The 22,744-nt window shown below is 44.6% G+C and overlaps 1 protein-coding gene across 1 annotated transcript in view; it reads left to right on the plus strand.

The window, feature by feature from the left end:
• The window catches only part of SRD5A2 (steroid 5 alpha-reductase 2), a 77,391-nt gene that overhangs the window by 49,936 nt on the left and 4,711 nt on the right, over positions 1–22,744 (plus strand). The window contains 2 exon segments of the mRNA XM_038771665.1: positions 3,802–3,965; positions 13,534–13,635. Of these exon segments, the coding sequence (XP_038627593.1) occupies positions 3,802–3,965; positions 13,534–13,635 (266 nt within the window).

Below are 22,744 nucleotides of genomic sequence, written 5' to 3' on the forward strand. Positions count from 1 at the left end.
GACCAGGGTTCTTTGATGCAAGGTACTCACTGAGCAGGTCTTTCCAGGTAGGATTCATTCATTCATTCTATCATATTTACTGAGCGCTTACTGTATGCAGAACACTGTACTGTTTAAGAGAGTACAATACAACAATAAATGGACACATTCCCTGTCCACAGTGAGTTAACAGCCTCAGATGAATCTGGGACAGTCTGGTCTACCACCCAATCAAACCTTCAGGCAAAGGAGGATCAGCTTTTTAGGTGGGCCTGAATTCTCTGGACAATCCTCTCTTTTGGAGCCCTCTAGACTGTCAACTCATTCTGGGCAGCATATGTGCCTGCTAATTCTGTTGTAATGTACTCTCCCAAGTGCTTAGCACAGTCCTCTGCACATAGTAAGTGCTCAATAAATGTCCTTAATTGGTTGAACCTGATCTCTGGGGTATTAACATTGTTATAATAATGATGACATTTATGAAGCACTTACTATGTGCAAAGCACTGTTCTAAGCATTCGGGAAGTACAAGGTGATCAGGTTGTCCCACCGGGGGGGCTTACAGTCTTAATCCCCATTTTCCAGATGAGGTAACTGATGCACAGAGAAGTTAAGTGACTTGCCCAAAGTCACACAGCTGACAATTGGTGGAGCTGGGATTTGAACCCATGACCTCTGACTCCAAAGCCCGGGCTCTTTCCACTGAGCCACACTGCTTCTCTTCGTGGATAGAGCATGGGCCTGGCTCAATGATCTGAAGTCAAATCTTAGTTCTGACACTTATCTGCTATTTTTCTTTGACAGGTCATTTAACTTCTCTGTGCCTCAGGTCCCTCCTCTGTAAAATGGGATTGAGACTGTGAGCCCTGTTTGGGACAGGGACTGTGTCCAACCCAACTATCCTGTATCTACCTTAGGGCTTAGAACAGTGTCTGGCACATACTAAGCGCTCAACAAATACCATTGTTATTATTAGTAATAATAATACTTAGCCGGCCCACCTTGAACGATTTTTATTTGTAAAATGGAGAATAACTAATAAAGAGTTATCACTGCCTGTGGTGAGGCTCCCTTACACTGTTAACCTGCCATGTGTGGGAAGGAGAGACGTGAGGCTTAGGACCAAAGGTAGAGAGTGGGAGGCCGTATGGCCTAGAGGAAGGAGCACAGACCTGGAAATCAGAGGACCTGGATTCTAATCCTGGCTCTGCCACAGATGTGGTGGGTGACCTTTGGCATGCCGCTTAACTTCTTTGTGCCTTCATTGCTTCATCTGTAAAATCAGGACTCAATAACTGTTTTCCCTCCCACTTAGACTGGGTGTTCCATGTGGGACGGAAACTGTGTTCAACTTAATTATCCTGTATCTGCCTCAGCATTTGGTACAGTGTTTGGCACATAGTAAACACTTCACAAATGCCATCTTTATTATTAAAACACGTGGACAGAGAGTGCCAAGGCTGAGACTGACGCCTTACCGACCAGAATCGTATTTATTGAACACTTACTGTGTGTGGGACACTGTACTAAGTGCTAGGGAAGTACAGTATAACAGAATTGGTAGACATGTTCTCTACACAATGAATGGAAGCAGGTTCAAGGGGTCCTTCTCATAAAATGGGGGTTTAATACCATTGTCCCTTACCTTAGAGGTAATACGCCCCAAGAAGGACAGGGACTGTATCTGACCTGATTATCTCATGTGTACCCTACTGCTTGACAGAAGAGAGGTGCTTAACTAATACTATGATGTATATCATACAGTCCCTCTAGGCTGTAAGCTTGTTAATAACGATGGTATTTGTTAAGCGCTTACTATGTGCAAAGCACTGTTCTAAGCGCTGGGGGGATACAAGGTGATCAGGTTGTGTCTCATGGGGCTCACAGTCTTAATCCCTATTTTACAGATGAGGTAACTGAGGCTCAGAGATGTGAAGTGACTTGCCCAAAGTTACACAGCTGACAAGTGGCAGAGCCTGGATTAGAACCCACGACCTCTGGCTCCCAAGCCCGGGCTCTTTCCACTGATCCAAGCTGCTTCTTCTTGCTGTGGGCAGGGAACTTGTCTACCGAATCTGTTGTGTTGCATTCTCCCAAGTGCTCAGGACAGTGGTCTGACACTGTATGTGCTCAATAAATGCCAGGTTTGATTGATAATTAATTAATTAGGAAGCCAGTGAGAGAGGAGGGGGTGAGCATAGGAAAGGCAAGAGTTGATGATTATTGGGCATGGAAGAGTGTGGCACAGAAAGATGGATAGGCGGCTGTGAGCCCACTGTTGGGTAGGGACCGTCTCTATATGTTGCCAACTTGTACTTCCCAAGCACTTAGTACAGTGCTCTGCACACAGTAAGCGCTCAATAAATATGATTGAGTGAATGAATGAATGAATTAGGAAGCCAGTGAGAGAGGAGGGGGTGGACATAGGAAAGGCAAGAGTTGATGATTATTGGGCATGGAAGAGTGTGGCACAGAAAGATGGATAGGCGGCTGTGAGCCCACTGTTGGGTAGGGACCGTCTCTATATGTTTCCAACTTGTACTTCCCAAGCGCTTAGTACAGTGCTCTGCACACAGTAAGCGCTCAATAAATACGATTGAATGAATGGGAAGAGTGTGGCATGGGAAGATGGATGGGCATGGAAAGATTTATTCATTCAACTGTATTTATTGAGTGCTTATGGTGTGCAGAGCACTGTATTAAGTACTTGGGAGAGTACAATAGAACAATAAGACACATTTCCTGCCCACAAGGAGCTTACAGTCTAGTGGGGGAGACAGACATTAATATAAATAAATAAATGACAGATATGTACATATATGTTGTGGGGCTAGGTGGTGGAGGTGAGTGAAGGGAGCAAGTCAGGGTGAGGGAGAAGGGGAAAGGAGGGAAGAGTGTGTCAGGGGAAGACGGATGGGCTCGGGAAGAGTGTGGCTGGTCGGTAGGAGGGGAGTTAGGAGGGCTTGGTGAGGGGATAGCGGAACTGTCAGCTGGGGAGGGAATGGACAGAGAGTGGAAGAGAATCGGAATCCAGTGGTAAGTGTCGGTAGGCTGTGGCAGGGATGCAGAGAGGGAGCTCAAGCTATGGAGAAGAAAAGCCGACAGGGGTGATACCTAACATGCCCAGTTGAGAGCATGCCCCCTCTAGACTTTAAGCTCACTGTGGGCAGGGAATGTGTCTTCCAACTCTGTTGTGTTGTATTCTCTCAAGTGCTTAGTACAGTGCTCTGCACCCTGCAAGCACTCTGTAAATACCACTGATTGATCGACTGATTGAGAAGGAAGAAGGGGGCCTGGCTGGGGGTGGGCCAGAAGAGAACCTGAGGAAAGTGGGAAAGAAATCAACCAGGTTGTGGAGTGGCGGAGAGGGTGAGGACGGGGGAGCTGAAATGATCCATTGGTAGTCAGATGCAGAGAGAACAGGAGGCAGCGGGAGCCTGGAAAATGTCATAGAGGACAATGCAGCTTTAGAGGTCTACTGAGAGCAGGGAGAGATGTAGAAAGATTTCACCAAGTCTCAGCTGGTTGCCGTTTATTTTACTGTGAATTGTTTTATGTAATTATTTTAATAGGCCTATTGCTTGTAAATTTCTTTTGAAGTCGCCAGTTATGTAACATCAGGATTATCATCAACTCAAAGGAAATGAAAAACAAGCATGGTCACAATGAAGTAATGATTTGAAACAGAGAGATTGAGAGTGGATTGTCTGTATTTTGATGACATATCGTAAAACTAAAGGTCTGTTTGAAATCTTTTTTTATCACTTCTTGGACTTTTTTTGGCTCATCCACTTGTTTGTTTTTCTTTTTCATCTTCCGCAGGGCACTCATTTACCCGTTCCTCACCAAAGGGAGGCCTTTCCCAGTTAGGCTGGCTATATCGGCCGCTTTCTTCTGTACTATCAACGGCCTCCTTCAAGGTTACTACCTGACACACTGTGCCGAATACCCTGACGATTGGTACACTGACATCCGATTCGTGGCAGGTGAGGCTTTTCAGAAGCATGGGTCTGGGAATCCGAAGGTCATGGGTTCTAATCCCGCTCCGCCACTTGTCTGCTGGGTGACCTTGGGCAAGCCACTTCACTTCTCTGGGCCTCAGTTACCTCATCTGGAAAATGGGGATTAAGACTGTGAGCCCCATGTGGGACAACCTGATTACCTTGTATCTACCCCAGCACTTAGAACAGTGCTCAGCACATAATAAGCGCTTATTTTATTATTATTATTATTATTATTATTATTATTGTTATCTTCAGAAGTTACAGCAGTTCAGGTTTAGGGGGGAAGGAGGCTGAGAGAGAGGGCTGGGGAAGGGAGTGGGGTTCAAATGTTAGTGGGAGCCTTTCATGATTCCCCTCCTCAAACCGAGGGCACTATGGAAGCAGACTTTTTACCCATTTCTCCCCAAAAATACATTTGCTTTTGAAAATAATCATAGTATTTGTTCGATGCTTCCTCTCTGCCCAGCATTGTCATAAACCCTGGGGTAGATACAGTCCAATCAAATTGATAGTCCTGATCCCATATAGGGCTCATTGTCGAAGAGGTCCGAAGAATGGCTAGTTATCTCCATTTTAGAGCTGAGGAAACTGAGGCACTGAGAAGTTAAGTGACTTGCCCAATTGTAGCATAGACATGGTACAGCCAGGATTACAACCCAGCTCCTCTAACTTCAGACAAGTGCTGTTTCCACTAGGCCATACTATTCCCTGTGTGTCCTAATTCTTGAAAGTGTGTTGTGGAGCCATGAGGCAGTGTGGTTTAGGGGTTAGAGTATGGGTTTATCTGGGAGCTGGTCTCAGTTTTGTCTCTCATCTGCTGGACGACCTATAGTAAATCATGAACTCTCTATGTGCCTCGGTCTCCTCATACATAAAGTGCTCTTAAAATGCCTGCCTCTTCTGATCGCTCAGGGACATTGGGAAGATTAAAGGAAATCATTTGGTAAATGAAAGCACTATAAAAATTTGAGACATTTTTATTAGGAGTTAGTCCAGCTTTGTACATAGGTTCAAAAAACAAATAAGCTGGCCAGTTCATCAGTGGTATTTATTGTTAAATCTTCAAATATCTAACCACCCTTTCTACACTTAGTAATATCCCAGAAAAGCTGCATCTTAGGGTGATCTGAGTCCAAAACCAGGAGAAGCAAAGTTCCACTCCAGAAGGCCAAAATGGTGCTAAAAATGAAGATTTTTCACCAGCAAGCTGATGATACACAACCAGCGCTTAGTACAGTGCTCTGCACACAGTAAGCGCTCAATAAATAGGATTGAATGAATGAATGAATGAACCTTGTTCTTTTGTGGCCGCCCAACTTCTAGGCATAACTGATGGCATCTTCTGGAGTAGGAAGAATTTCTTTGGAAAACTCAATTTAGGAAGTTGAGGAATTGGTACCTGGGCCTGGAGTCTAGCTGAACCGGGTGTTTCCTAGCTGAATTGTATTGCTTCAAGATGAACAGAACAATTTCCCTGGCCATACGGCTGTCCGGTAGGCCGCTGTGGCCCAAAAGCATCAACTTCTCTTTCCTTCCCTCCTGCTCCCCTGCCCGCTCCTTCTCTCACAGTCGCCTTACAGACAAAACTATAGAACCATGGGTAGACTTGTAAGCAGGGAGGGGCTGGACTTTGGCCTGGGGGAATGGGAGCAGAGATGCCAACTTTTCATGTTGAATACTGAAGTGGAAGAGTGGCACAAATTCTAGTGGAGGGTGAAGAGGCGGGTTGGGGTGAAGATTGGGAGGGGATAAGCTTCAAAAAGCTCACCAGTCAGCCCTGACTGGAAACTTGCAGGCCCCGTGAGCTTGTCCCTAGACTGTGAGTTCATTGTAGAGAAGCAGCGTGGCTCAGTGGAAAGAGCCTGGGCTTGGGAGTCAGTGGTCATGGGTTCTAATCCCAGCTCTGCCACTTGTCAGCTGGGTGACTTTAGGCAAGTCATTTAACTTCTCTGGACCTCAGTTCCCTCATCTGTAAAATGGGGAAGAAGACTGTGAGCCCCATGTGGGACAACCTGATCACCTGGTATCCTCCCCAACGCTTAGGACAGTGCTTTGCACATAGTAAGTGCTTAACAAATGCCATTATTATTATTATTGTGGGCAGGAAGATGTCCGTTTGTTGTTATAATGTACTCTCTCAAGCGCTTAATAAAGTGCTTTGCACACAGTAAGTGCTCAATACATATGATTGAAGGAATGAACTAAAGGCATGGGATGAGCATATAATAATAATGGCATTTATTTAGCACTTACTACATGCAAAGCACTGTTCTAAGCACTGGGGAGGTTACAAGGTGATCAGGTTGTCCCACAGGGAGCTCACAGTCTTAATTCCCATTTTACAGATGAGGGAACTGAGGCACAGAGAAGTTAAGTTACTTGCCCAAAGTCACACAGCTGACAATTGGCGGAGCTGGGATTTGAACCCATGACCTCTGATGCCAAAGCCTATGCTCTTTCCACTGAGCCATGCTGATTCTCTATCTGGAAGTCCAGTTCAGACAGTAATCTTGCAGTGGGCAGGGAAGGTGCCTACCAACTCTGTTGAATTTTACTCTCCCAAGCAGTCAGTACATTATAGAATTCTCCCCCTCTAAGCTTGTGTCCACTAATTCTGTTGTATTGTACTCTTGTACTCTCCCAAGTGCTTAGTTCAGTGATCTGCACATAATAAACACTCAATAAATGCCATTGATTGATTGATTGACAGCTGTGGGGGCCACCACCTCTCTCAGTCAACCAATCAGTGGCGTTTATTGAATGCTGACTGTGCAGAGCACTGTACTAAGAGGTTGGGAAAATACAGCAATATTAAAATTGAAAGATGCTATTCCTACAGAGGAAGACATACATTAAAATAAATTACAAACAGTGGAAATAGAAGAGGGCTTGGAGAAGGCTCCTTTGAATGGCAGCCCGTTGTGGGCAGGGATTGTCTCTATTTGTTGCTGAATTGTACTTTCCAAGCGCTTAGTACAGTGCTCTGCACATAGTAAGAGCTCAATAAATACACTTGAATGAATGAAAGAATGACAGGGCTTTCACCACCTAGGCCCACCAGTATCTTAATGAAGCCTTTTCCCTTCCCATATTTTACTTCTACATGGAACTAGGAAGCGTATTAAAGATAGGTCAGGGAGAATTTGATCCAGTTTTATTATTATAAAGTGCCGTCGAGTCATTTCCAATTCATAGTGACTCCCTGGATGTACTTTCTCCAGAACGTCCCATCCTCTGCCATAATCCGCAACCTTTCTAATGGTTCTTCCGTTATCGTTGTTATGGTCTCTATCCATCTAGCTGCTGGTCTGCCTCTTCCATGTTTTCCCTGGACTTTTCCAAGCATTAGTGTCTTCTCCAGAGAATTAGTCCTCCTGATTATGTGTCCAAAATATGCTAATCTATGACGAGTCATTTGGCCTTCCAAAGACCACTTTGGTTTAATTTGCTCTAAAATCCATTTGTTTGTCTTTTGGGCAGCCCATGGTATTTGCAAAACCCTTTTCCAACACCACATTTCTAAAGAACTGCTGTTCTTTCTATCCTGTTTTTTCACTGCCCAGCTTTCGGATCCATACATGTCACTGGAAATACCACAGAGTTGCCAATTTCTATTTTTGTTGCAATCATTACACCAGCACATTTCATGACTTTTTCCAGGCTCTTCATAGCTAGTCTTCCAACATTAATCTTTGACATATTTCTTGGCTACTATTTCCAGGAAAGGTAGGTGTTCCTTCAGCTCATGACGCTAACTAAATTTGACCTAGGCGTCTTGTCATCTTAGAACTGCCCATGCCCCCAGATTCTTTCCAGATATTTCCACTCTGGATAAAGGGCATAAAGTTGCTAAACTCCATCCATATATTCTCAGAAGATCTAAAATTGTTCTTTTTCACATAACTCACTTTAAAAAGTAGCTCCCAAACAGAAGTTTATTAGCAGTGATTCTCCAATTGGTCCCTGACTTACTTCCGCTGGTCACTGGGTCCCTCTCAATTTTTAACGAACACCATTAAAGAAAAAAATCTGTTATTTTGTTGAATGTCCTGGCATCAAATGGCCCCCAAGAAGGCAATCTCTTTTCCTCTGGACTATAAGCTCCTCCCACTGGTCTGTAATGTCCTTGTGGTCAGGGAATATGTCTACCATTTCTGCTATCTTGTAATTGCTCAAGGGCTTAGTAATAATAATAAAAATAATAATAATAACGGCATTTATTAAGTGCTTACTATATGCAAAGCACTGTTCTAAGCGCTGGAGAGGTTACAAGGTGATCAGGTTGTCCCACAGGGGCTCACAGCCTTAATCCCCGTTTTACAGATAGTGCTCTATCCAAGGTAAGCACTCAATAAATACAGTCAATTGAATGATTGATTTATGCCTGATTTCCACAGGACTGAATTCTCTAGCTTATTTCAGTCAATCAATAAGTGGAATTTATTGATCACTTACTTTGTTCAGAGCACTGAATCAATCAATCATATTTGGTGAGCACTTACTATGGGCAGAGACTGTACTAAGCACTTGGGAGGGTACTATACAACAGAATTAGCAGATCTGCTCACTGCCCATAACAAGCTTACAGTCCAGCTCTTGGGTGTTACAATATTTTGATTCCGCCCTCCAAAATGTGCTTTGGCCAAATAGTGATTCTCTTTCAGAACATTTCTCATCTTGGTTCAGTGTTCATCCTAAATGGTCTCAGAGAATCAGAGAAACCAATTTCTAAGTGGTTTCTCAGTCGGACTCCTGAATCATCCTCCTCACTGACCTCCCTAACTCCTACCTCTCCAAACTCCAGTCCATACTTAACTCTGCTGCCTGGATCATTTTTCTAAAGCAACATTCAGTCCATGCTTTCCCACTCCTCAAGAACCTCCAGGGGTGGCCCATCCACCCCCGCACCAAACAGAAACTCCTTACCATTGGCTTGAAGGCATTCAATTAACTCTCCCCCTCCTACCTTCACTGATTTCCCAATACGACCCGGCCTGCACGCTTTGCTCGTCCATTGCCAACCTACTCACTTCTCACCGGTGACCCTCTTCCCTCTGGCCTGGAACTCTCTTCCCCTTCATATACGATAGACCATCAATCTCCCCACCTTCAAAGCCTTATTAAAATGATACCTCCTCCAAGAGGCCTTCCCTGATTAAGGCCTCATTTCCCCTACTCGCTGTCCCTCCTGCATCACTTGTGCACTTGAATCTGTTCTGTTTAAGCCCTTGATAACCAACCCTCCCTCAGCCCCACAGCATTTTATTTACGTATGCATAACTACTTTATTTATATTAATGTCCATTTCCTCTCTAGACTATAAGCTAATTGTGGGCAGGGAATGTATCTACTACCTCTGCCGCATTGTACTCACCCAAGCACTTAGTACAGTACTCTGCACACAGTTTTGCTCAAAAAATACCTTTGATTGGTTGATTGATTAATTAAAATATTCCAACATCTCAGACAAACTTTGCATTTTCCTGGTTCTTGGGGCATTCCACCTGTCACTTTAGTTCAACATAACATCCAGGTTCTCCGATTCCAAAGTCGGTGCTCTTTCCCCTGGGTCACGGTGCTTTTTCTTTTTACTAGTTTGAAAATTTATTACCAGGCAAAATTGATTAAAGGTTAAGGACTGGGTCAGTTCTTAGAAACATGGGGAAATCCTTCAAACTGAGACTGCATTGATACCATTTTTTTAAAGAAATACTGAGGGAGGTCCTTCTTCAAATTAAAGATTTGCTACACCCTATTCTCCCCTTTTCCAACCTGGAGTAACAGGTTTCTCTCCCCTTGGGGTGTTTCAATGGCTCATCAAGGTCAGAGCGGGCTGAGACAAGATCACTAAAACTGTTTCCTTCTGCTTTGATGATGGATGAGGTAGGGGAAGATCTGGGCTCTGATTTCTTATTTAAAATCCAGCCCACTGTCCATTTAGGTTTAAAGAAGCAGATGGGGTATCCCAGTGGCTGCGAATAAGGCTTTGGCCATTTCAGCCCAATCCCTTAGGAGCTTTTTGGAGCCAAGGTAGTAGGCGCTCAGAGAAGGAAGAGAGGACTGTCTGCCAAAATATTCTATTCCTGAATTCTCTAGCCACCCAAATGGGCAGGAATCCCAGAATTACTTTGTACTTAATACTGTAGAGAAGCAGCGTGGCTCAGTGGAAAGAGCATGGGCTTTGGAGTCAGAGGACATGGGTTCAAATCCCGGCTCCGCCAATTGTCAGCTGTGTGACTTTGGGCAAGTCAGTTCACTTCTCTGTGCCTCAGTTCCCTCATCTGTAAAATGTGGATTAAGATTGTGAGCCCCCGTGGGACAACCTGATCTCCTTGTAACCTCCGCAGTGCTTAGAACAGTGCTTTGCACATAGTAAGTGCTTAATAAATGTCATCATTATTAGACCAAAGTTTGATACTCCTGCATCCACTTTGTCTTCCCGTCAGCCATCTCACTTGGAGCATGATCAATCAATCAATCAATCAATCAATGATAAAGCAGCAGTGGTGTAGTGGCTAGAGTCCGGTCCTGGGAGTCAAAAGGTCATGGGTTCTAATCCAAGTTCTGCCACTTGTCTGCTGGGTGACTTTGGGCAAGTCACTTCACTTCTCTGGGCCTCAGTTACTCAACTGTAAAATGGAGATTGAGGCTGGTGAGCTCCATGTGGGACAGGGATTGTGTCTAGCCCGATTTGCTTTTATCCACCCCAGTGCTTAATATAGTGCCTGGCACAAAGTAAGACCTTAACAAATACCATTATTATTATTATTATTTACTGAACGCTTATTGTGTGAAGAGCACTGTACTAAGTGCTTGATCCTGAGGGATCGCCCAGCTAATCTGGAGTCACCCTCTGGGCCGAAAGATGGAAGATCAGTCTGGAATGGTTGCTGAGATCCCACCACTAAATCCCTCCTGTCTAATCATCCATCATCACTAAACCCACAAACCTGCTTTCTGAATTTGAACAAAGGAACCTACTTCCCCCTCCCCTGAATTTCTACTCAGGCTCTATAAAACAGGCTTTGGAATGACTCCGACAAGGAATGTCTCGAGGAGGAATTGGGTTTCTAACACCTGGATACACCCTCCTGGAGGGTCCCCCACCCAAGTTTCTGCCCAGCCCAATAAACTAACAATAATAATAATAATTGTGGCGTTTGTTAAGCACTTACTTTGTGCCAGGTATTGGAGGTGAGGCAAGCAAATCGGGTTGGACACAGTCCTTATCCCATATGGTGCTCACAGTCTCAATCCCCATTTTATAGATGCGGTAAGACGGTAAACTTGTTGTGAGCAGGGAATGAGTCTGCTTATTGTTGTTTTGTACTCTCCCAAGAGCTTAGTACAGTGCTCTGCGCACAGGAAGCACTCAATAAATATAATTGAATGAATGAATGAGGTAACTGAAGCACATAGAAGTTGTGTCTTGCCCAAGGTCACACCACAGACAAGTGTCAGAGCTGGAATTAGAACCCATGACCTTCTGTAGGCTTGTGCGCTATGCACTACACCATGCTGCTTCTCTAACTGTGAATTTAAGGGGTGAAAGAGGACAATTCAACAGCCACCGAAATCTGCAACTCAGTCCTGCCTTTGTTCCCCAAACAAAGGGAAGTGACGCCATGCTTGATGGAATCCAGGTGGGATCCACAGTGTCCCAGAAACATTCCTTCAACCCCCACCTCACCTGCAAAGGCATCTTTTAGACTGTGAGCCCACTGTTGGGTAGGGACTGTCTCTGTGTTGCCAATTTGTACTTCCCAAGCGCTTAGTACAGTGCTCTGCACACAGTAAGTGCTCAATAAATACGATTAATTGATCCCCAACGTTGTTCCCAGGTGAATCTCAGATGGAGACTCAGATGGTCTTCCACCCCAGGGCCTAAAACTAACAAAGACCTTGAGATCACATAATTCTAACCCATTTGGGAGCCTCCTCTGAGATGGATGGATTCATGTCTTTATTCTTACACCCTTTTTAGAGATTTCCATTTTATAGGATATTTTAGGCAACAGAGATTAAAAAAGATAATTTTGTCATGTGCTGAAGTATAGGCCTGACCTCCACAGGATGTGGAGGTGTTTTTCCACTGCATATTTTTTTTAAATGGCATTTGTTAAGCGCTTACTATGTGCCGGGAGCTTTACTAAGCGCTGGCGTAAATACAACCAATCAGATTGGACTCAGTCCCTGTCCCACATGGGGTTCACAGTCTTAATCCCCATTTTACAGATGAGGGAATTGAGGCACAGAGAAGTTAAGTGACTTGGCCAGTCTCACACAGCAAACGAGTGGCGGAGCCAGCTTTTGAACGCAGGTCCTTCTGACGCCTAGGTCCATTCTCTATCCACTAGAGACCATGTGGCTTTTGCTGTCAGACCTGGCAGCAAGCAGCTCAATCAGTCAATCAATGGTATTTATTGAGTACTGTGTATAGACAAACCCGGCTACTTTAGGTAAACCTTTCTTTTCCTCATACTTTGCTTGCCAAATCAGGCACAGGATAAGCTCATCTGTCCGAAATCCTATGAATGGTTTCACTCTTAGGTCTCCTGCCGAGCTTTTTACTTATTCTTATATACACTCAACCACAGTTTCCATGCATTTCAAAACTCTGGCAATGCTTAGCTGGGAATTTTCGGGGTCCCAATATCCTGCTGGGTTTGTAACCTGAATTTGGATTAATCAATATAATTTATTGAGTGCTTACTCTGTAAAGAGCAGCATAATAAGTTCTTGGAAGAGTACACTAGAGTTTTAGAAACAGTCCTTATCCTCAAGGAGCTCATCACTTAGTGGGGGTAGCAGATCAATCAATCAATTAAGCATTCAATCAATTATATTTACTGAGCACTTATTGTGCATAGAGCACTGGACTGACCCCTTGGGGGGAATACAATACAACAGAATTCGTAGACCCATTTCAAAAGGAGCTGATAGTCTAGAATAAAATAAATTACCGGGAAGGGGAAGCAATGGAGTTGAGTTATACAGATAATTGAGAAGAAGCATAGCCTAGCGGAGAGAGCATGGACCTGGGAATAGGAGGATCTGGGTTCTAATCCCAGTTCCACCACGTCTCTGCTGTGTGACCTTGGAGAAGTCACTTAACTTCTCTGTGCCTTAGTTACATCATCAGTAAAATGGGGATTAAGACTGTGAGCCCCATGAGGTATTTGGACTGTGTCCAATCTGATTAGCTTGTATCTACGCAGTGCTTAGTACAGTGATATGGACTGTGTCCAATCTGATTAGCTTGTATCTACACAGTGCTTAGTACAGTGTATGACACACAGTAAATGCTTAACGAATACCAAAAAAAAGAGGTTGAGAGGCTGAAAGAGGGGAAAATCAAGTCTGCTTGCATTTGACACCTTTTTACCATTTCTACATTTATCAGAACAATTTTTGAGGCCTTGAGAAAATGAGAACTTTAGTGAGTTCTAGAATTAATTTTCCTGATGTGAATAAAGCCTTTCAACCAGGAAGAATGATGTTTATGAATGTAATATCACCTCTTCTCGTCTTCTCGGTTTTCTTTTTCTAGGTATCATAATGTTTTTTTTGGGAATGGGAGTCAATATTCACAGTGACCATTTACTACGTCAACTCAGAAAACCTGGAGAAGTCACCTATAAGATTCCTCAAGGTAAAAATGTTTCCTTCTCTCTTCCAGCCCCTTATAGGTCCACTCTCCTCTACCCACTAGTCCCTCTTTGGTGAGAATGATTAGCTTTTAGGGAGGGTTCCATAATAATAATACTTCTAGGTCTACTCTCCGCTACCCACTAGTCCCTTTTTGGTGAGAATGATTGGCTTTTAGGGAGGGGTCCACAATAATAATAATGATTGTATTTGTTAAGCGCTTACTATGTGCCAAGCGCTGGGGTAGACACAAGGTGATCAGGTTGTCCCACGTGGGGCTCACAGTCTTAATCTCCATTTTACAGATGAGGGAACTGAGGCACAGAGCAGTTAAGTGACTTGCCCAAAGTCGAGCCCGGGCTCTTTCCATTAAGTCGCGCTGCTGCAGGTGGGAGCATTTTGCTCCGTGAAATATTATTTGGGTGAAATCCTTCAAGATATCGTGACAAACAGGTGTTTTTTAATGGCAATTGCCCAATCCATTTTATAGTTTGAATTACTAGGCTGCCCGATTTTCCGAGCAGAGGCGGTGGCAGGGGAAGAGGGAAGTGGGACTTTCCATGAAATGCCGTAGGAGGAAGGAAACCAGGCCGACTTTGCGCACATTTCATCCCCTGTCCCGGCTCATCTGTACAGGTTCTGGGGAGGTGGCCGGTCTAGTGGCATGGTCTAGTGGCAAGAGCAACAGCGTGGTTCAGTGGAAAGAGCCCGGGCTTTGTAGTCAGAGGTCATGGGTTCAAATCCTGGCTCTGCCAACTGTCAGCTGTGTGACTTTGGGCAAGCCACTTAACTTCTCTGGGCCTCAGTTCCCTCCTCTGTAAAACGGGGATTAAAACTGTGAGCTCCCCCGTGGGACAACCTGATCACCTTGTAGCCTCCCCAGTGCTTAGAACAGTGCTTTGCACATAGTAAGTGCTTAACAAATGCTATCATCATTTTCAAGCGCTTACTACAGTGCTCTGCACACAGTAAGCGCTCAATACATACGATTGAATGAACGAAAGAGCACGGGCTTGGGAGTCAGCGGACTTGGGTTCTAGTCCTGCCTCTGCCACTTGTCTGCTGTATGACCTTGGGCAAGTCATTGTATTTTACTCTCCCAAGCTGTTAATACAATGTTCTGCAGTGCTCTGCACTCAATATATACAGTAAGTACAATAAATAATAATAATGATGGCATTTGCTAAGCGCTTACTACATGCAAAGCACTGTTCTAAGTGCTGGGGAGGTTACAAGGTGATCAGGTTGTCCCACAGGGGGCTCACAGTCAATCCCCATTTTACAGATGAGGTAACCGAGGCACAGAGAAGTTAAGTGACTTGCCCAAAGTCACACAGCTGACAACTGGCAGAGCCAGTCTCAATAAATACAATAAATACAGTGCTCTGCACTCAATAAATATGATTGAATTGAATTATCTTCTCTGTGCCACAGTTACCTCATCTGTAAAATGGGGATTAAGACTGTGAGCCCCATGTGGGACAGGGACTGCGTCCAACCTGATTACCTTGTATCTACCTCAGTGCTTAGAACAGTGTCTGGCAAAGAGTAAGCGCTTCCCGAATACCATAATTATTTTTATGTCTCCCCCTTTTAGATGTCTCCCCCTTTTAGACTGTGAGCCCACTGTTGGGTAGGGACCGTCTCTATATGTTGCCAACTTGTACTTCCCAAGTGCTTAGTACAGTGCTCTACACAAAGTAAGCGCTCAATAAATACAATTGATTGATTAAGAAAGCACATTTTCCTCCTCCGTCCTGGCTCATTTTCCCAGGTTCCAGACTGGCGGCCAGAACTGGGGAAGCAGAAAAATGCGTTATCCTCCACTGTCTTGCCTCGTTTTCCTTGCAGAAAGGGCTGGAGGGGTGGGGGGTGTGTGGGGGGGTGGTTACTCCACAGTCAGACCAGTGGGCAGAGAGGCAAGAGAAGCAACATGGAGTAGTGGAGAAGGCCTGGGCCTGGAAATCAGAAGGTCATGGGTTCTAATCCTGCCTCTGCCACTGGTCTACTGTGTGACCTCTCCCCCTTCTAGACTGTGAGCCCACTGTTGGGTAGGGACTGTCTCTATATGTTGCCAACTTGTACTTCCAAGTGCTTAGTACAGTGCTCTGCATACAGTAAGCGCTCAATAAATACGATTGATTGATTGATTGACCTTGGGTAAGTCACTTCATCATCATCATCACCATCATCATCATCATCAATCATATTTATTGAGTGCTTACTGTGTGCAGAGCACTGTACTAAGCGCTTGGGAAGTACAAACTGGCAACATATAGAGACAGTCCCTACCCAACAGTGGGCTCACAGTCTAAAAGGGGGAGACAAAAACTTCACTTCTCTGGGCCTCAGTTCCCTCATCTGTACAATGGGGATTGAGACTGTGAGCCCCTCATGGGAGAGGGGTCTATCTCCCCTCCCATTAACCCCTTTCCCTTCCCTTGAAGCAGGAAAGCGGTGCAAACCAAAGCTGTCCCAACTCTTTGGGAGGATTCTGGCTGCCTGAAGTCTGACTCTCCGCAGGGCTGATGGAGGAGACAAAAGAGAAGCCTCATGCTTGTTTTTTTTTAAGAAACTGACTAAAAAAAAAATAAATCCCCCGGGGGCCAGCAGCAGTCTGAGACATGGATGAACCCTCATTTACTGAGCACCCACTGTACGCAAAGCACTGTACTAAGCCCTTGGGAGAGTACAAGATAACAATAAACACATTCCCTGCCCAAAGTGAGCTTCCAGTCTAGAGCAGGGAATGCTGAGGCCATGATGTGACTGTCAGGGGGAGGCGGCACCATGCTGGATTGTAGTTCAAACCCTTCGCCTTGGGATTGGTCGAATTGATAGGATTTTGATGGATTCATAATAGCGTGGCTCAGTGGAAAGAGCACGGGTTTTGGAGTCTGAGGTCATGGGTTCAAATCCCAGCTCTGCCAATTGTCAGCTGTGTGACTTTGGGCAAGTCACTTCACTTCTCTGTGCCTCAGTTACCTCATCTGTAAAATGGGGATTAAGACTGTGAGCCCCCCGTGGGGCAACCTGATCACCTTGTAACCTCCCCAGCGCTTAGAACAGTGCTTTGCACATAGTAAGTACTCAGTAAATGCCATTTTATTTATTTTTTTTTCTTATGGAAATTGCACCCCCTTTGCCTACCCTTAGGAGGAACTTCTTGGCCATCAGTGTGATGCAACCCTGGAAGCTCGTTGTGGGCAGGGAATGTGCCTGTTTATTGTTATAGTGTACTCTCCCAAGTGCTTAGTACTGTGCTTTGCACATAGTAAGTGCTCAATAAATGTTTGAATGAATGAACAGTGAGAAATGATAGCTGCCAGTTGTCTTGCATAACATTTACCTGCTTGGAGGTTTGGTATGGGACCACATGAACTTTTGGGTGGCACCTTCTCATTGTGACTCAATCTCGTCTATCTCACAGCCAACATCTTGCCCAATTCCTGCCTCTGTCCTGGAATGCCTCCCTCCTCACATCTGACAGGCAATTACTCTCCCTTCCTTCAAAACCTTTTTAAAAGCACATCTCCTCCAAGAGGCCTTCCCTGACTAAGCTCCCCTTTTCCATTAGATAATATAATAATAAGAAAATATATATGTCTGTCTCCCCTCCTCTAGATTGTAAGCTTATCGTGGGCAGGGAATGTATCTATTTATTGTTGTACTATACTCTCCCAAGCACTTAGTACAGTGCTCTGTACACAGTAAGCACTCAATAAGTACAATTAAATGAATGAATTAATCCCACGATTCCCTCATGATTTTATTGTCCTGTAAATGACAGGAGGCTTCAATCAATCAATCAATCAATCGTATTTATTGAGCGCTTACTGTGTGCAAAGCACTGTACTAAGTGCTTGGGAAGTACAAGTTGGCAACATATAGAGACAGTCCCTACTCAACAGTGGGGCTTCCATTTTTACATTTGGTAAGATGACTCACTCCTGTAAAGAACAGTTTCTTTGCAGCTTGTAATGTAGGAGGAGAATGGGAGGAAGAAGAGAAGAAGCAGCGTGGCCTGGTGGGAAGAGCCTGGGCTGGTTGTAAGAGGACATGGATTCTAATTCTGGCTCTGGCAGTTGTTTTCTGTGTGACCTTGGGCAAGTCACTTAACTTCTCAATGCTTCAGTTCTCCTGTTCTCCCTTCAACTTAGACTGTGACCGCCCATGCAGGACAGGGACTGTGTCCCACCTAATTATCCTGTATCTACCTCAGCACTTGGAATAGTGTTTGACACATAAACCCTTCACAAATACAATAAAAAATGAAGAGGGCAAGAGAAGCAAGATCTGGGGATGCTAGAGAGGGGAAGAGAAGCAAGGTTGCTTGAAGAGGCAGAATCAATCAATTAATCAATGGTATTTGTTGGATGCTTACAGTGTGTGGAGCACTGTATTAGGTGCTTGGGACAGTACCTTTCAATAGAGTTCCTAGACATGTTCCCTGCCCACCAGGAGCTTACAGTTTAGAGGAGCTTACAGTCGAGAAACAGCAAAGCCTAGTGGATAGAGTAGGGGCCTGGGAATCAGAAGGACCTGGGTTCTAATCCTGGCTCCACCACTGGTGTGACCTTGGCCTAGTCACATTACTTCTCCGTGCCTCAGTTACCTCATCTGTAGGACTGTGAGCCCTATGTGGGACAGGAACTGTATTCAACTGTTTAACTGGTATCTACTCCAGTGCTTAGTACAGTGCCTAGCACAGAATAAGTGCTTAGCAAATACCATAAAAAGAGAGGGCAGAGGACTCTGTATATATGTTTGTACATATTTATTACTCTATTTATTTATTTATTTATTTTATTTGTACATATCTATTCTATTTATTTTATTTTGTTAGTATGTTTGGTTTTGTTCTCTGTCTCTCCCTTTTAGACTGTGAGCCCACTGTTGGGTAGGGACTGTCTCTATATGTTGCCAATTTGTACTTCCCAAGCGCTTAGTACAGTGCTCTGCACATAGTAAGCGCTCAATAAATACGATTGATGATGATGATGATGATGACTTGCCTGCTCAGATGGGTCTCCCAGCCATCAATCAATCTACAGAAACTTTCCGGGCATGTCACTCCCCTTCTCAAAATCTCAGTGGGTTGCCTATCAACCTCCGTATCAAGCAAAGACTCCTCACTACTGGTTTCAAATCTCTCCATCACTTTGCTCCCTTATAATAATAATAATAATAATAATAATAATAATAATAATAATGGCATTTATTAAGTGCTTACTATGTGCAAAGCACTGTTCTAAGTGCTGGGGAGTTTACAAGGTGATCAGGTTGTCCCACGGGGGGCTCACAGTCTTAATCCCCATTTTGCAGATGAGGGAACTGAGGCCCAGAGAAGTCAAGTGACTTGCCCAAAGTCACACAGCTGACAGTTGGTGGAGCCGGGATTTGAACCTGTGACCTCTGACTCCAAAGCCCGGGCTCTTTCCACTGAGCCACTCTTCTCTTTTACCTCACCTCCCTTCTCTCCTTCTACATTCCAGCCCACATAGTCCTCTGCTTTGGTGCTACCCTTCTCACTGTGCCTCATTCTCACCTGTCCCGCCGTCGACCCCGGTCCATGTTCCACCTCTGTCCTGTAACGCCCTCCCTCCTCAAATCCACCAAACAATCACATTTCCCTCCTTCAAAGCCCTACTGAAGTCTCACCTCCTCCAAGAGGCCTTCCCAGACTAAGCCTCTCTTTTCCTCAGCTTCCCCCGTCCAGCATCACCCCGACTCGCTCCCTTTGATCTGTTTCTTCCTTCCTTCATTCATTCAGTCATATTTATTGAGCACTTACTGTGTGCAGAGCACTGTACTAAGCACTTGGGAAGTACAAGTTGGCAACATATAGAGATAGTCCCTACCCAACTGCGGGCTCACAGTCTAGAAGGGGGAGACAGATGACAAAACAAAACATATTAACAAAATAAAATAAATAGAATAAATATGTACAAGCAAAATAAATAGAGTAATAAATATGTACAAACATATATACATATATACAGGTACACCCTCCTCCCCACCACAGCACTTGTGTATATATTCATTCATTCATTCAATCATATTTATTGAGCACTTACTGTGTGCAGAGCACTGTAGTAAGCGCTTGGGAAGTACAAGTTGGCAACATATAGGGACGGTCCCTACCCAACAGCAGGCTCACTGTCTAGAAGGGGGAGACAGACAACAAAACATATTAACAAAATAAAATAAATAGAATAAATACATACAAGTAAAATAAATAGAGTAATAAATATGTACAAACATATATACAGGTACTCCCTCCTCCCCACCACAGCACTTGTGTATATATTCATTCATTCAATCATATTTATTGAGCGCTTACTGTGTGCAGAGCACTGTACTAAGTGCTTGAATATAAGCACTTGATTGATACTAAGCGCTTGAATAATACTAAGCACTTGAATGTATATATGCACATATCTACAATTCTATTTATTTATATTAATGCCTGTTCACTTGTTTTGAAGTCTGTCTTCCCCCTTCTAGACTGTAGGCCCAGTGTGGGCAGAGATTGTCTCTGTTTGTTGCTGAATTGTGCTTTCCAAGAACTTAGTAAAGTGCTCTGCACACAGTAAGCGCTCAATAAATACAATTGAATGAATGAATGAATGAATGGAAAGCCTCTTGGAGGTGATGTGCCTTGAATAAGGCTTTGAAGGAGGAGCGAGTCATTATCTGTCGGATATGAGGAGGGAGGGCGTTCCAAGCCAGAGATAGATGGGATCTTCTCAAAGGTGGGAACACTTCTGCTCTTTCTATTGTGTGCTCCCAGGTGTCAAGTGTACCAGAGAATATGGGGGCTTAACTGATTCATTCAGTTGTATTTATTGAGCACTTACTGTGTGCAAATCACTGCACTAAGCATTTAGAAGATGAATAGGATTGTGAAGAACTGCATGGGAAGGTGAAGAAAGGGTGAGAGAGCTCCTTCTCTCCCCCGACGTGCGGGGAGATTGTGAGCCCACTGTTGGGTAGCGACCATCTCTATATGTTGCCAAATTGTACTTCCCAAGCGCTTAGTACAGTGCTCTGCACACAGTAAGCACTCAATAAATACGACTGAATGAATGAATGAATTGAATTATGTGAGGAGAGCCAGATGGCCCGAGGAGATCATACTGCATCATCATCATCATCGTCATCAATCGTATTTATTGAGCGCTTACTATGTGCAGAGCACTGTACTAAGAGCTTGGGAAGTACAAATTGGCAACATATAGGGACAGTCCCCACCCAACAGTGGGCTCACAGTCTAAAAGGGGGAGACAGAGAACAAAACCAAACATACTAACAAAATAAAATAAATAGGATAGATATGTACAAGTAAAATAAATAAATAAATAGATAAATAGAGTAATAAAACTCTGTCCCAGCTTCCGTGGCCAGTGTGGCTTAGTGGAAAGAGCCCGGGCTTGGGCGTCAGAGGCTGTGGGTTCTAATCCCGACACTGCTACTTGTCAGCTGTGTGACTTTGGGCAAGTCACTTCACTTCTCTGGGCCTCAGTAACCTCATCTGTAAAATGGGGATTAAGACTGTGAGCCCCACGTGGAACAATCTGGTTACCCTGTATCTCCCCCAGTGCTGAGAATAGCGCTTGGCACATAGTAAGTGCTTAACAAATATCACCATTATTATTATTATTATCAATCAATCATTCAGCCAATCAGTCAATGGTATTTATTAAACATTTACTGTATGCAGAGCTTTGTAATAATAATAATAATGATGATGATGGTATTTGTTAAGTGCTTACTATGGGCAAAGCACTGTTCTAAGCCTGGGGGAATACAAGGTGACCAGGTTGCCCCACGTGGGGCTTACAATCTTAATCCCCATTTTACAGATGAGGTAACTGAGGCCCATAGAAGTGAAGTGACTTGCCCAAAGTCACACAGCTGGCAGTTGGTGGAGCTGGGATTTGAACCCATGACCTCTGATTCCAAAGCCCATGCTCTTTCCACTGAGCCATGCTGCTTCTCTTAACTAAGTGCTTGGGAGAGTACAGTACAGCTAAGAGACCCTGCCTGAAACCAATTATTTTGAAGATATTGGGAAGAGTTTGGTGGTAAAATAACCAAGGGGTATTGTGTGAACGCCCACATGTGCATCATCATCATCATCAATCATATTTATTGAGTGCTTACTGTGTGCAGAGCACTGTACTAAGCACTTGGGAAGTACAAATTGGCAACATATAGAGACAGTCCCTACCCAACACTGGGCTCACAGTCTAAAAGGGGGAGACAGAGAACAAAACCAAACATACTAACAAAATGAAATAAATAGAATAGATATGTACAAGTAAAATAAATAGAGTAATAAATATGTACAAACATGTATACATATTGTACAGGGTGCTTGTGGGGAAGGGAAGGAGGTAAGATGGGTGGGATGGAGAGAGGGAGCGAGGGGGGAGAGGAGGGAAGGGGCTCACTGCGGGAAGGGCCTCCTGGCGGAGGTGAGCTCTCAGCAGGGCCTTGAAGGGAGGAAGAGAGCTAGCTTGGCAGATTGGGCAGAGGGAGGGCATTCCAGGCCAGGGGGGATGACGTGGGCCGGGGGTCGATGGCGGGACAGGCGAGAACAAGGTACAGTGAGGAGATTAGCAGCAGAGGAGCAGAGGGTGCGGGCTGGGTTGGAGAAGGAGAGAAGGCAGGTGAGGTAGGAGGGGGCGAGGTGATGGACAGCCTTGAAGCCCAGGGTGAGGAGTTTCTGCCTGATGGGCAGATTGATTGGTAGCCACTGGAGATTTTTGAGGAGGGGAGTGATATGCCCAGAGCATTTCTGGACAAAGATAATCTGGGCAGCAGCATGAAGTATGGATTGAAGTGGAGAGAGACACGAAGATGGGAGATCAGAGAGAAGGCTGATGCAGTAGTCCAGACGGGATAGGATGAGAGCTTGAATGAGCAGGGTAGCAGTTTGGATGGAGAGGAAAGGGCGGATCTTGGCAATGTTGCGGAGCTGAGACCGGCAGGTTTTGGTGACGGCTTGGTTGTGAGGGGTGAATGAGAGAGCGGAGTCGAGGATGACACCAAGGTTGCGGGCTTGTGAGACGGGAAGGATGGTAGTGCCGTCAACAGAGATGGGAAAG

Source organism: Tachyglossus aculeatus, chromosome X1 (genome assembly GCF_015852505.1).
Source record: "Tachyglossus aculeatus isolate mTacAcu1 chromosome X1, mTacAcu1.pri, whole genome shotgun sequence".
Lineage (NCBI taxonomy): Eukaryota > Metazoa > Chordata > Mammalia > Monotremata > Tachyglossidae > Tachyglossus > Tachyglossus aculeatus.